The following is a 14,702-nucleotide window of genomic DNA, read 5'->3' on the forward strand; positions in this document are numbered from 1 at the left end:
ATATGTATATGAGTCAGAATGAAGATGTACAAATTAGGAGTGAGAAGTAAGCGTGTACAAATGTTGCAATGTCCATCTAGTGGTCAAGTATGCCACTAAAGTACTCCCCATCATCCATATACAACCTGACAATGTTACTTGTTTTAACTGTTTCTATACGCATTTTTGAGGAGCTAGTTTTCAGGTCTCTAAAAGGAGCCTCTGAAGATTACATAAATCTTTGTTGCAAAAAAAACTATTTTTTTTAGAGCAATAGCTGGTGTAGCTGCTACCACCGACTAGGTATAGAATAGAACTATCATCCAATGCCTTTTTCTGTTCTACGTTTATCGGGCTACGTAACCCTGTTACTATTTTAGTGTCAATACCCGACGTTACTGATAAAGCATGAATTCTGAGTATTATTCGCACAAATGTATCTATATGAGCCATCTCGTAGTCGCAGATTACGGGAATCGGGTGACGTCACGGCGTGCGAGCGAGACCGGTAGAGCGAGCCGCGGTATTGATGCTCTCTGTCGGTGCGACGCGTTCCCAGGAATGTCAGTGGTCTATGGGGGGAGTATTTTTCAAAGTCATTTTCACACAACGAAGTATCATGGTACAAGAAAAACCGTACCACTTCGGCTGTTTCTCGAATTGTGGTGGGGGGCGGACAACTATTTTGATCGTCGGTATTTACGTTTGTTTGTAACGGCTTGAATTAGTACGCGAACACGGGCGCGGGCGTGCGCATCGATGTTTCTACGGGCGTGTAACTAGTGAAGGCTATATGGCATGTGATTCGTGCATAAAGCAAAAGTGACAAGTAGTGACGCGTATCAGCTAAGAAAAACAATAATGGAGGCGTGTAATGCGGTTGAACGTGAAGTTGACAAAGTTTTATTAAAATTTGGTGCGATAAACGAACATGCAGAGACAGTGTTGCGAGATTTAATAAATCATATTGAGTCTCTGAAGAAAGAATTTGAAGAAGGTAAAATACTAGTCGTCAAAGTACAACGTCGCGATGACATTTCTATGATAGAAAAATAAAATCACGTTGAGATGTTCGTGTCGATCGGAATTATTACGATCACGGGAAAATATATATCGTGACGTTTGTACGGATATATAAAGATATTTTAATATACAAAATTGATCCACTTTAATCGGTAATACACGTGAATGTTCTGCTTTCATGGTTTACTGTTTCGTTCTTTTCTAACCTCTTGTAACGAAGCCCTGGAGCAAAGTTCTTCGTTCAGTATTTAATTAAAACAAACCCATCGCTATAGGGATTTCTGAATTACAGAGGAATCCAATTAATGGTTTTCTTTGAGTTGTCGAATTCTAATTTAATAGAACTGGGATTTCTCTTTTGTTAGCGCCACCCGATCATGAGTTAACGCCAGGTCAAGCTCAAGTGTTGAAGGATACCATGAAAAAGGTTCGAGAAACCGCGCATCATTTGGCTACCGAACATCGCGAATTGCATAGTACAGTGTCGAAAGTGGGAAAAGCGATCGATCGTAATTTTAACGCTGATTTTGGAAGTACCAGTAGAGAGGATGTATTTTCTGGTGCAGAAAAATCGCATATATTGAATCAAGTAATATGTCAGCATTTCTATCGTCACGGGATGCTAGACATCGCGGCCGAATTAGCGGCAGTAAGTACACAACTTTTTGGACAAACTGCACATCCTGGAAATATTACGGTTCTGATGACTATCTGTTATGTTATGTTATGTATATGTGTTATTTACCATTAGAGACTGATGTATTGTTAAAGTCTTTCCATACTTATGGACATTGTTGGCAGACATCTGTCCACATGCAATGTTTGAGGATGTCAGCATATTATCTCTCGACATCCAGAGGCTGTGTATGCGCATAGATGTCTGTCAACAATGTCCAGAATTGTGGACAGGCTTTTACAATAGTATTCCCAACAGCTGGGAATGTGTAAGTACCATCTGTGTGTGACCCACATGCCGAGTCATGAAGCACAGAAACGCATTAAATTTCTATTCCAGGAGGCTGGGATGAAAACAGAGGAGGGAACAAAAGAACCGTTCACAGAACTGAATTACATACTTGATTGTTTGAAACAAAGAAATCTTGAACCAGCGCTCGCATGGGCTAAAAACCATAGGGAAGCTCTTTTAGCACAGGTACATACAGCTTGGTATAACCGCATTGAGATACGTGTAATTAACCCGCCATAAATTGGTTTTAATCTTGTAGAATTCCTCCCTTGAATTTAAACTGCATAGATTACATTTCATAAGGCTAGTCCAACAAGGACCTAGTAAGCAAACAGAAGCGATAATGTACGCCCGGCAGAATCTTACGCAATACGTCGGACGCCATGGGAAAGAGGTGCAAGCTTTAATGGGTACGCTACTTTACTTGCCAAACGGAATACAGTCTTCTCCTTACAGTCATTTATTAGATCCGACTTTATGGCTCGATATTCACGACGTATTCACGCGAGAGGCGTGTACGTTATTGGGCTTAAGCGTCGACAGTCCTCTTTCAGTGTGGTACGTGTTTGTGTTTTAATAAGTCGGAGATGCGTGGATCGTTAGAAACAGCATGTTCTATTATAGCATTAACGCGGGGTGTACTGCGTTGCCTACCCTTTTGAATATTAAACAAGTGATGCAACAGAGGCAAGTAACTGGTGTTTGGAACGGAAAAGACGAACTACCGGTAAGCAATCGTTGGTATCTAGATGATCAGAGATCGATTACCCGTTGTCACCTGGACGAATCTGTTTTTCTTGGTGCAGATTGAAATAGACTTGGGTAAACAAAGTCGTTATCACTCTGTGTTCGCGTGTCCGATCCTAAGGCAGCAAAGTACAGAAAATAATCCACCGATGAAACTGGTTTGCGGTCACGTAATTTCGAGAGACGCGTTGAATAAACTCACCAACGCGAACAAGTACGTAATGTATATTAAAAAAACACTATGATACTATTTAACACTTAATCGGGGGTTGATTTTGCTGAAAAGAAATGACCGTGGAACATGAAAATGGTGCTTCGTTTCAGATTGAAATGCCCGTACTGTCCAGTGGAACAGAATCCGGAAGATGCTAGGCTGATATATTTCTAGAATACTGTGATACAGTTATGAAAAGGATACGTTCGATTTCTTTGCGATGTCACACCTAAACCGATTCATTACATGTATACAGATTTTTGACGATACATCGTATTCCGTGAAATTTCGTGGTATATATACGTAACCGTTTAATTTGCTCGTTAGACTGATTTCGGGCCATGCGATTGGTACGCGAACTATTTGACTGTTTGCAAATTTTTCCCGAGAATAGGAAGGACAACTGTCATTTCAGTTAATTAGTTTCATTTTCGGTGTTGATCGATCTGTAAGCGTTTCGAGACCAATCACGTATGAATTGAAATATGTTAGTTGAGTTGTGATTCAGAACGAAATATATATATATTTATATTCACGTATGGCGTGTGTGATAATGTAATTGGAATTAATTGATATTACATGTCGTGAATCAGCATTAAAGTTAAACGCAAAGGTAAGCATCGACGATAAGGCGTGACTCTTCGTTTCACCGTTTGTATTGTAGCGTTTAATTTTCTTATCCAGCTGGGAGTGTCGTGCTGTAGTTACCGACAAGTCGACCCTTAACGAAATATTTTTCTAACTTGACTATTTAGAGTATAAATAAAAGAAATTGTATATCTATAAAATGTACGTCTATTGTAATACTATTTGGGACTGTAATTAAAATAATATATGTAGTATTGTACATTGATAGAGAAAGAATGACCCGACGAGCATGATAAAAAAAAAGGAAAATGCTGGGTGACATGCATAAAGTGGATACGAATATTGTCCTATGTCGTATATTGGTCGTATATGATCTCCCTTCGAATTAAATACATCTGTTTATTTGGTACACGATATATCGAACAATACACACATCAATGCATTATGCTTTGAAATAACTGGTAACGTCGCTTGATTCGTCGGAATAAAGATGCTCGTTGGGGCCCAACTATCGGGTCAAAAATTTCAATATATATTTGGAGTATCATTCAAACACTGGTTGAAACCTACCAGTAGAAGTTCGCGGTTTTCAGACCCGACATGCGCGTTTCCGTTTTCTTCGGAAGCGTTTAATCTCCATGGTGTTGGACAAATAAACGCACTCATACATCCCACCCGTTCATTACTATTCAATCGCTTGGCTTACCTAGTATAAGGAATACCGTTATTTTATTCCGGAATCTTGTTTTTTTCAACAATTACACAGGCATTAAGTATCGGACCCATACACCAGCTGATTAAATATTTACGTTAGAACCACAGAATCGAAGAAAATGTATTCGTCAAGTAGCTGCAAATCAATATCACGCGAATGGATAAATACGATTAATAGAGATGATGTTTGTTTGCCCCGTGTTTCGCGAAGCTACATATATGTATGTACATAGTTGTGTACTCATTCATCGATGCGAATGGTAACTTATTGGTAATGAGAAAACGATCGTTTGTCTCCGTCATCGTCCGTCATTGCTTATTGTCTGTTCACAATAGCAGCTGTCGACGAATTATTCGCTAATATTCTGTTTCCTTTGTTTCGCACGACACGAAGAGACAAGTATTATAAGTATGTACAATGAGAAGCGTAGAATCGGATCGAGTGTACGGCATCGCGATCGAGATTCGATGTCGAGCGAGTATCGTATGATAAATTCTTCCTTATCGTTCGATCGTATTCGTTCGTGAACTCGTATGTCCGTCGAACAATATTAGAATGATAGAATCGCTTCTGTGATCGTAGTGGTTGTGTGTTATTGGTTGTTGTTGAACGACAATGAACCGACACGACACGAGCCACCGTTTAGGTGTCAGCTGCGTGAATTTTTCTTTTCATAAATTCTGTCATCGACAAGTACATAGATTGCATCCACCACTTTGAAAAATGGTACATTACGATATGGCATACGGGTAAATTGGTTAAGGTTAAACGACCGTTATGGTCGCACGATCGATTATCTATTTAGTTTGATTTTTTCATTGAAGTCGAATCGATGGAACGAGAATAGCAAAATGGGGACGAAACAAAGGCAGTTTCGATTCGAACGTGGACGTAAAGAAAGAGAAAACGCTAATGAGATTACTTTTCACTATAATTACGTACTCGGATACACATATGTATGTATACATGTTACTATGTCCTGAATATTTACACAAATCTGAACGATTTTTATCGCGAATACAACGCACGATAGACATATATTATACATAATGGGACAGTATAATATTTTGACGATACAACGATGGCGACTTGTTTTTTTTTTGCTACGATTCTTTACCCCCTATATGATACGGCGGCATTGGTTTTCAAACGTTTGCACGGTTTCTGAAAATCGCATTAAATTTCGTGCCACTTTTTGCGTATACGATGCCCTGCGTTCTCTTAATTACACTCGCACAGATTAGTGGTTCGTAACGAATTTGCAAATCGAATTGACTCGCTCATTTTACCGGGAGTAGGTGCGCGTCCATGAACGCCACCCCGTGGATTTTTCGAATTCGCGGTGGAACACTGTACGTATACATACATACACACACACGTAAGTATGTATACCTTTACCAGATCGATTTCCAATCCAGCAAATTCTCTGCAATTGCCTCGTTGCCTGCCTGTTCCCTTCTTCCACTCCAGTTTCCATTCGAATTTTTGTGTTTCGGAGGAAAGTCTGTTGCGATGGATCCCTGAATTCTCCTAATGTACCTTCACGAGCAAACTGGGCTTCCACTAGGGGGAAAAGTGGCGTAAAGGAAGGACGTCTTACCACTTGATATTGGGAATTACTGAAATTTATGCCAAATTAATATTCGATTTAACATTTATTTCAGTACCGGAAATATATTTACGAAGTGATAGGAGGTCCTTCTCTTACGCCACTTTCTCTCCTAGCGGAAGCCGAGTTTGCACTTCACTGTACTTTTTTCATATACATACACCGGTACGCCGGTGCCGGAATTCTCTAACTTTCACGACGTTACCACAAATATAATTTCACTTCGCTACAGTACGCGCGTCTAACAATTTCTTCGAAGAAGCATTGAAAGCGATTGTGCCTTATTAAAAGACTATTTCTATGTACTTTATGACACGTTGTATTCACAGTAGCTTAGGTCCAGTATAATCAGACGACACGATCTTTCTCCTGATGATAACGACCCATCATAAATAGATTTATGGTTATAATAGTTTCCGGCTATGTGAACGATTCTACTCTACATCTTCTAGATTAAACACGTGTACATATCTGTATATCGTTCTAGCTGGGGTGCTCGTGGCACTATTATCGGAACAAGAAAATGGACACCTAAACGCTTATGTTCGCATTTTATGCATTAATAGATATATATGTGTGTGTATTCCAGACAGCACGTGACGACTTGAAGACGCCCGTTTTACGGCTATTTTACGTCTAAGGCGTCATCGGGCGTCATGTGCTATTTAGGATATCTCTACGAATAATTTAACCTATCAGAGATCCAACGCAATCGGGAACACAACGTTTGTTGTTTCTTCGTTCGAGTATCCGACTCGAATTCAAATCGTGTTTCTATATATAATTTGCAAATTCGACGAACATCTGACGCTACCATATTCATGAACAATAACATCGCATTCATTGCTACAGTCGTGTGGATCGTTGTCAAGGGGATCAATAACGAGCGGTGGTTCGTCGTCGGTAATTTGAATCACCGAAAAACTATCCAAGTCGACGTTCCCATTATTTGTAAAACACTAGGACCGCGAAACGTTCCGCCGGGGAAACCCGATACATATTAGATACGCGAAAGTTCGCTATTTTCAATTTTGTAACTTTTTTCCTGATTGTGAATTTTCACATTTCTTCGGAGAACACTTCATAACTCCTAATCGCTGTTTTCGCGGCTGGTTTCCTTGCAGCCATTCAAAGAATCCAAATTAGGCGGTTCTCCTCGCAGTAAATACATATTTTAATAATTTTAGCAAAAGTTTCCCATCACGAGCGGCCGAAGATGTCGCGACGTTTTACGGTTTACCACACCATCGAACACGATCCAACGAACGAATATCGATCGAACACGGTCTGATCTCTATACACGTCCATGTATGCGACATTTGTATCGCGGTTGCATTAGTTAAATGCATCTATCAACGCACACATAAATACATATACAATATTTCTTAATATCTCGTCGACGCGTAGATTTTTCTTTTTTTCTTTTTTTTCGAACGCACACACTTATTACGATCTACTGGCACACGTATCTATTATATATACAGTTTGCATCGAACAAAGATATACATGCTTGGATCGTTACGCTTTTTTTCAAACTACTAAATATTTTTATCATCGAGGTTGAACAGAAAACAAAAATTGTATTCGCATTTGCAACGAAATCGACTCGATTTTACCTGTTCGTTTGGAAAACGTATGTATAAACGAACATTGAACTTTTACAGCGAGGACAAAGCGTAATTATAGGTCATGCCAATTCATCCCGGTGGACGAAGCGTTTATATGTATGCAGACAATTGATGATCAACGCTAAAATGGCGTACTATATCCATTTATTAGTTTCTTCGTACGAAGAATACGGAAAACGAAAAACGGTACGTAAAGAAGCATCCGTGGATTTATTGCTCCTCTTCCTCGTTCTGGTACGTTACGTAGCGCACAGACGATTTCTCGCCAATTATCAGAGACTAAAACGTAACGAATAACAATCTACTGCGTTAAACAACGTTCATTTCGGGCTTAGATCGATAGTTTGAAAGATCTTTTTGTTTTTACCTTTTTCTCTTCTTTCGTCGGTGGTGCCCTCAAGAAGTACATCAACGGAGCGTAAAGAAAGTTTAGAATAGCGATTCCGAATAACATCCATTCGAATCCGATACTGTTGACCAATGTACCACTCAATGCAGGACCTGTAAAATATTTTAGCGATCGATAATACGGTTGAAAAAACTGTAAATAATATTATAAATGTACAAGTTGTTCGGTTTTGATTTATCTGTGATAGGAATTTCTGGATATTCGTGAACCGTCATTCTCAAGAGCATCGGTGGTTCAGTGGTAGAATGCTCGCCTGCCACGCGGGCGGCCCGGGTTCGATTCCCGGCCGATGCAAATATTTTTTGATTATTCTATACATATTTTTATCCCATTTTCTGTCTATAGGTATCTCCGTCTCGTTTCATAAGTTTTCTATTGGCGATAATTCTTATTGGGTGTCGTTAGGAATCCCTTTCTTTAAATAGGATTTTTTTGAATACCTACCGATTGCGAAACCCAAACAGAACGCAACGTCACCGATTGCATAAACACTTCCATAAACGGCGCTGTGCCGTATATCCACCAAGTATCCTAGTTCAGGCATTATCGAACTGTCTACCATTCCGATAGCGAATCCCAAACCGGCATTGGGCACGATCAGGTGATCGATACTCGTAGCCAACGGAATCTGGGAACACAAAAGTAATCGTGTGGGTCGTAAGGGACGAGAAGGGACGAAGAAACCGTGGCAGGTAGCGTTTAAAAGCGCCGAGATAAACATGTAAATAAGTGAACTGCGAATACTCACGCACATCAAGCAAATCCCAATGACTACAAGGCCGATCAAGGATGCTAACCACCTACAACATAAATAGTAAGTAATTCGTATAGCCCAATAACGGCACTACTTTAAATAAATAATAAAGAAAAAGAAAAAAAAATTCCGCCCGAACAGGGACTCGAACCCTGGACCCTCAGATTAAAAGTCTGATGCTCTACCGACTGAGCTATCCAGGCGATAAAATTATGTGTTGCACTGGCTCATCAGTAGTTACTGATCGAGAAACACTAAGAATAGTGTAGAATACATTATAAAAGTTTTTATTCATGATTTAGGAATGTGAAAAATTATGTTCGGACATTTACCGACCTGCCCATTTTGTGTCCGAGCGGTCCGAAAAGATTCGTACCGATCAAATAACTGATACTCGCTGGTAAAAACGCGGCACCTTGTTCCCATCTACTGGCACCCATCGTATCCATCATCCAAATCGGTAGACTAGGTTCGAGCATAGCGATACCCATATTGGCAAAAGTAATAGCACCTGAGGGATGTAGTTTAATTATTCGTTGAAATGGTAATATTTTGAATGTGAATCCTGCTACCGAAGTGTTTTATACATATGATATTTGCGTCGATAGGCAAAGGATCAGTGATTACGCACCTGCGGCCAATACGATGTACGGATCGGTGACCAACGCCTTCAATGAGGGTGGATCCGCTTCGGTGTAAACGACGGACGGTTGAAGCACCAGAAGCTGAAGAACTGAAACGTTACGGTAAAAACGTTTTTCCGTCGAAAAGGGGAAGTCTTGTACGTATGAATATCGTAGATACATGTGTATATCATTACATGTATTAAAGATGTATGTATACAGGGTCCTCTGCTTAAAACAGGCGACCTAAATATCATCTCTATCTGTGATTATACAAAAATATTTTTTACGTAATTTAAATATAATGTAAATTTACGTAATGTAATTTTAACATTTTTAATTCAAGATAGAGAAGACATTTAGGTGGCCTTGTTTCAAATGGAACATCTTGTATCCCAAATAGCACATGACACCTTGAAGAGTGCTTAAAGACGCCTTAGACCTAAAATAGTTGTACAATAAGGGTCTTTAAGGCGTCATGTGCTATCTAGGTATAGGTACGTCTTGCATAAATCGTTTACTTCGTTTCATACTTACTTCCATCGCCAAGGGCCAATGCCGAAAGTACCAGAAACGGTGCGGATTTTCCAACGAATTCGTACATGACACCGCCAAACGGTGGACCAATGAGGACGCCAAGTGCTAAGCCACCGAGTGCGATACCCATCGCGTTTCCACGTTCTTTGTCGTCTTGATATCTTTCAGCCAACATCCCCATGCCTGCGGATACATCGATCGAAATGGAAATGCACACATTTCAGCCGACGGATTCGAAACAACCAGTGGTCACGTGTATAAAGGAAATCGGTGTGTATACATGTACCTATGTACATTTAGGAACGTTTGTCCAAGTTTAAGAACGTTTGTTCAAGTTACCTGAGACGCTCGAGCACGAGGATCCGATACCTTGCAACGCCCTCGCCAAGAAAAGAATACCGTAACTTCGCCCGAACGCAAATATCAACGTGGATAGGAACATGATGATAAATCCAGTGAACATAGGTATACTGTAGCCGATTCTGAAAGAAACACCAGGATCGGTTCGGACGGTCGTGTGACGAGATATATCGGCAACGTATCGACGTATGTCGTACACCAAGATCATCGTAAGTACTACATAGGAAATCATAGTTTTGAACGTGTATTAACCCTTTCCACTCGGAATTTCTAATTGTTCCCGTGCATTTTATTACCCCTATACCCGTGTATTAAAAGCTACACGGACTGAAACACGTATATTTAAATACAGTGTACTTAACGTATTTAGATACACATGTAATCGAAATCTTTATTAAGCGCCATCTGTGCGCAGCAACATTTGTACATATTTACTCACTTGTGGGTAAGCGGGCCAACGATCGGATTGGCGAGCAACTGTACGAAAGCTTTCGACGCGAACATTATGCCGACGGCGACCGTCTCTTCCAGCAGTTCGCGGTGTCGTTGCTCCTTTTCTTGCGCCTCCGATAAGCCCTCGCTGTTGACGGCTGTGTTGTCTATGTATGCAAATCACGATCGAGAGAATATCAATTGTCGAGGAACAGCTGTTACCGGCTGGAAAGTGCTGGCACCATGTTCTTCTTACCAGGGAAATCGGTGGTGGGAAGATTCGTCGCGTAAAGAAATTCCAATTGGGAGTCGTTCGATCGATTGACGGCGCAAGGACATTTCGGCGTAGTTGAACTCGTGATCGCACTCGGCGACGTAGCTTTGATTCCATTCGGTATACGATAATTGGAGGCGATCGCAGCCCGAGCATGGCCACTCCCTTCGAATTGTTGACTCAAAGTCGCGTTAGGATGCTTGATATCGTACAGGAATTCTGGTATAATGGGAACTGCAACGAGAATGATTGACACCACGTGTCGATGAGTCGTTTCACCATTGCACGATTTTTCGAAAAATACAAACGGAGAACGATTCGAAACTTGCGTTTGCGCTGATCATCGACGCTCAACTTGGATGTTCAATGAGAAATACGTTTTGCGAATTCTAACTTCAACCCGGGGGTGTAACTCAGTGGTAGAGTGTCTGCTTCGCATGCTGAAAGTCCTGGGTTCAAATCCCAGCACCTCCAATTTAAGACCGTAATACTTTTTTTTTTCTCCATTGAGACACGATATTTAGGACGTAGGGTGGATGTCACAATTACTGCCACCTTAAGATTGTACCGTAACTTCATATAATCATTTTACGTGTTGTTCAACCTAAAAATCGTCTCAGTTTGAAACATAGTATCATTTAACATCTCTTCCATTAAAAAAAGTAATTTTACGGATTAAATATGAAAAATTAATTTATAATTAAATTCTCCGAGCAATCCCAGTGTCCCTATAACTGTTACCTTCAAAATTAAACTAATTCTTATGAACTGTAACAATTCATGCAATTCTTTAAGTGAAATAAATACAGTGAATTAGGGACACTGGCAGTAATTGGGACACACATCCTAGTCAGTGAAAGCATAGACCGGCAGAAGGCTAGAACGTGGGTTTATAAACCGTGAAAGATTACCATTCGAAAGATTCGCATAAAGGGGAAAAACGAGAATGGTCGGAAGAATCATGGTTCGAAAGATGAACGGTTTATGGACTCGTTTAAAATACACGAAGTAACTGAAGGCTGATACACTGGGGTCACGGTTCAGCCAACGAAAGCGCATCTCATGATTTGTTAGCGGGCCCGTGGAAAAGTTCTTTCGTATACGCTCCATAAATGTATGACCACTTATCTGGATTGGTGGAACGCGTCGGGCGTCCCCTCGCGTACATTGCATTTTCGACGACTCTGAGGAAGGACCTACGAACGTGTGCCTCGTGAATTAAACATCTTACCGTTGTGATAAAAGAAATCAAGGCACGCCGGGGTACTCAGAAGCAGCAGCAACAAACGGCATCAACAGCAACAGCGCGAGGGAAAAATCAAAATGGTGGAAAATAACCGAAACAAGACTTTGCACAATGCCCCCTTTCCACGCACGTTTCTTCTGCACGGCGACAAAAATTAAACAGCGCAATGCACCGGTCATACAATAAATTAATAATTACAAATTCTAATCAACAATATATGTTGTATTATTATAGCAAATCATTATTTTGTAATTTAATTTTTTCTACTGATTTTTCAAAATCAAGAATTAAGGTCACAGTGAAAAAATTCACTGAAGATAACAAAATCACGATCATAGACGTAAATGACGTTAAATCACGACCATGGTCAACATGGTCTGCAAAATCACCAAATTATTATTAGTAGAATTATATAGATATAGTGTCTATACTTACCGACCGCAGTTAGTAGCATATTGTCCAAAAGCAGCGCGATCGCGACGATCACGAGGATCAACCTGCGCGATTCTCGGCACCTTTGCAACCAGCCACCCCATTCTGCACCGCCCATTCTCACCCTATATTATCCCTCCGTTTGTCTTCCGTTGTATCCCCTAAAACAGAAATGTGAACGAAAAAAGTCATGAACGATCGAATCGAGATCACACGCCTGATACAATGATTTCGCATTTGTTTTGATTCGTTCTCCGATCCTTTCAGATAGATACGGTTCTTCGTTGAAGGAAGCGTACAACAATTCAGCTTGTCGAAGAAAAATTCTGCTCGGCAGTAAGGAACTTTTCTCGGTGTCTAAAATGGATAACAAATTGGATGTATTGTTCGCGCACCAGAACCTCACAAACTACGGTACTTGGGCTCCAGTCGTTCAGGTTCGACAATTCCGAAGGAGCAGTTTTAATTAAAGCGACTACGATTTGCCGACTCTCTTATCCGTGTCGTCTCGATTACGTTCGAGGCGATTGACAGAAACACTGGTTGCTTAGAGGGGATTACGTTGGTAGTTACACGAACGTTATTGCCATCTGACAGGTGTTGGTATATTACATATAAATACATTATAGTCGTACAGTAAATAAGCACGCGTTGACGGTCACGAGAGGATAGCGGCGCACATGGGCCAAATGGCAATTCTAGCAAGGAATAATTAAAATTAATTAAAGTAATAAGGGTAAGCTTTTTATATCTTCTATTTTTAATAATGAACAAACAAGTCGATGTTTATAAGCATGGAAACTACGAAGTTCTGTATGGTAAATAATTTTTTCCTGTTGGATAGGGATATACGTGTATTTGAATAAACTTCTTCGAGATATTTCAAAAAATATTGCATTCGATTCTGCGACTCGAAATCCAACAACGTTACAGAAATTCCAGCATTTGGGCAGGTCGCGGTCGACAGCGAAGTTCGCTGAGTGAATGCCGCGGCTCCTTATTCTTCGAGATGGAACGATTTTTCCATTCCGCGAACTGGAAGAAGAGGAGGCTCGAGGGCCGATGTCGATTACGCGCGAGGCGTGTCTTTCGATCGATCGCCGTTCCATGCTTTCGTCGGTAAAATTACCAAAGTGCCTGGAAAATTACGAAACGCCTTCGCACGTAAAAATCGAATCGATTCGGTTTCGATAGGATCTGTCTTGAGAAACGAGCGTAGCCACTCGATGAACAATCGTCGACGTTTTGATCGCTGGGGGCACAGCCGTATAGTATACAGGGTGATTCATAAATACATGTCGATACTTGTAGGGTAAAAAGTGGCATTAATTCAAGTACTGAAATAAATGTTAAAATGAATGTTAATTTAGCATAAATTTTAGAAACTTCTAAAACCAACTGGTAGTTTTTCCCCTAGTGGAAGTCGAGTTTGCTCATCAGTGTATGTCCAGTAAAAGCGTGAAGTTTAGTAAATGGATACACTTATTAGTCAATGTACGCATTTACGTACGATTTTAGAAGAAGTATGAACTGAATATAAGAATGTACACTATTTCTAGTAAATATATTCATTTATTAGATGGATTCAGACTCCTCTCGATTATCGTCCCGAATTCGGGTCCCCGCCAGGACAATAATCTTGTAGGAAGAAATGCTTCGTGGGAGTTCATATGACGTTTTTACTTATATTATGTAGATTTACCCCCAGAAGTATCGACATACATTTATGAATCGCCCTCTATAGAGAATAGAGAGCCTTAACGGTATTAATTAGACGCTTTTAATGGTATCTCCGATGGTCTCTCCCTGTCGCCCGCCCGCGACCATTCCACCGCCCATGCTCTCACCGCTTCTCTTTTATTCGTAATAACTCGATTACCCGATGCTTTTAGCCCAGCTAATTTTCACACGCTCCCCGTGAATAGCAAACCATTAAGACCGTTGAAAGCGACGCCCGACAACGCGATTCGTACCGACCGCGCCACCCCCCACCCCCTTCTGGCCGTTATATTCAGAAGTGGTTTCACGATTTTTCACAAAAGTCACGAACGAAGCCACGTTAGTCGTGGATGTGAAATTGCGACCGACCGAGGCGAGAAACAGGTATTTTTGACATATACGCGAGAGAAAAGTGTTTGCTCGGATAACGTTCCGGAGGAAGGTTG

At 40.7% G+C, this 14,702-nt stretch overlaps 2 protein-coding genes and 3 non-coding genes across 6 annotated transcripts; 3 read left to right on the forward strand and 2 right to left on the reverse strand.

Annotated features, from left to right (window-relative positions):
• The first annotated feature begins 767 nt into the window (after positions 1–767).
• LOC107189188 (protein RMD5 homolog A) lies at positions 768–3,285 on the forward strand. Its single transcript, XM_015577664.1, has 7 exons — positions 768–976; positions 1,368–1,651; positions 2,018–2,155; positions 2,229–2,527; positions 2,594–2,696; positions 2,776–2,930; positions 3,041–3,285. The coding sequence occupies exons 1-7, from the start codon at positions 841–843 to the stop codon at positions 3,102–3,104; spliced, it is 1,179 nt and encodes a 392-aa protein (XP_015433150.1). The 5' UTR covers positions 768–840; the 3' UTR covers positions 3,105–3,285.
• A 2,977-nt stretch (positions 3,286–6,262) lies between these two features.
• On the reverse strand, positions 6,263–13,061 carry LOC107189207 (synaptic vesicular amine transporter). Of its 2 annotated transcripts, none has more exons than XM_015577690.1 (12): positions 12,837–13,061; positions 12,541–12,698; positions 10,842–11,093; positions 10,593–10,752; positions 10,133–10,275; positions 9,794–9,976; positions 9,265–9,366; positions 8,970–9,144; positions 8,628–8,679; positions 8,324–8,507; positions 7,838–7,971; positions 6,263–7,749 (listed from the first exon to the last, which is right to left on the reverse strand). In XM_015577690.1, the coding sequence occupies exons 2-12, from the start codon at positions 12,653–12,655 to the stop codon at positions 7,681–7,683; spliced, it is 1,569 nt and encodes a 522-aa protein (XP_015433176.1). In that variant the 5' UTR covers positions 12,656–12,698; positions 12,837–13,061; the 3' UTR covers positions 6,263–7,680. The 2 variants fall into 2 exon arrangements, with proteins under 2 accessions (XP_015433176.1, XP_015433175.1); XM_015577689.1 differs by having other exon boundaries at positions 12,813–13,061.
• Trnag-gcc lies at positions 8,103–8,173 on the forward strand. Its single transcript has one exon. It is a non-coding gene; the product is annotated as a tRNA-Gly (tRNA).
• Positions 8,764–8,836, reverse strand: Trnak-uuu. Its single transcript has one exon. It is a non-coding gene; the product is annotated as a tRNA-Lys (tRNA).
• On the forward strand, positions 11,262–11,333 carry Trnaa-cgc. Its single transcript has one exon. It is a non-coding gene; the product is annotated as a tRNA-Ala (tRNA).
• Positions 13,062–14,702: the final 1,641 nt, after the last annotated feature.

The sequence above is a fragment of the Dufourea novaeangliae genome, unplaced genomic scaffold, assembly GCF_001272555.1.
Source record: "Dufourea novaeangliae isolate 0120121106 unplaced genomic scaffold, ASM127255v1 scaffold146, whole genome shotgun sequence".
Taxonomy (NCBI): Eukaryota; Metazoa; Arthropoda; class Insecta; order Hymenoptera; family Halictidae; genus Dufourea; species Dufourea novaeangliae.

Excerpts from the sequence above, each read along its gene's own strand:
- LOC107189207 (XM_015577690.1), bottom strand. The coding sequence starts at position 12,655 with ATGGGCGGTGCAGAATGGGGTGGCTGGTTGCAAAGGTGCCGAGAATCG. Across the intron at positions 10,276-10,592 it reads GTTGGCCCGCTTACCCACAA|AATCGGCTACAGTATACCTA; the intron begins GTGAGTAAATAT and ends TGTTTCTTTCAG. Across the intron at positions 9,977-10,132 it reads CTCGTGCTCGAGCGTCTCAG|GCATGGGGATGTTGGCTGAA; the intron begins GTAACTTGAACA and ends ATGTATCCGCAG.
- LOC107189188 (XM_015577664.1), top strand. The coding sequence starts at position 841 with ATGGAGGCGTGTAATGCGGTTGAACGTGAAGTTGACAAAGTTTTATTA. Across the intron at positions 2,156-2,228 it reads GGGAAGCTCTTTTAGCACAG|AATTCCTCCCTTGAATTTAA; the intron begins GTACATACAGCT and ends TTAATCTTGTAG. Across the intron at positions 2,931-3,040 it reads AAACTCACCAACGCGAACAA|ATTGAAATGCCCGTACTGTC; the intron begins GTACGTAATGTA and ends GCTTCGTTTCAG.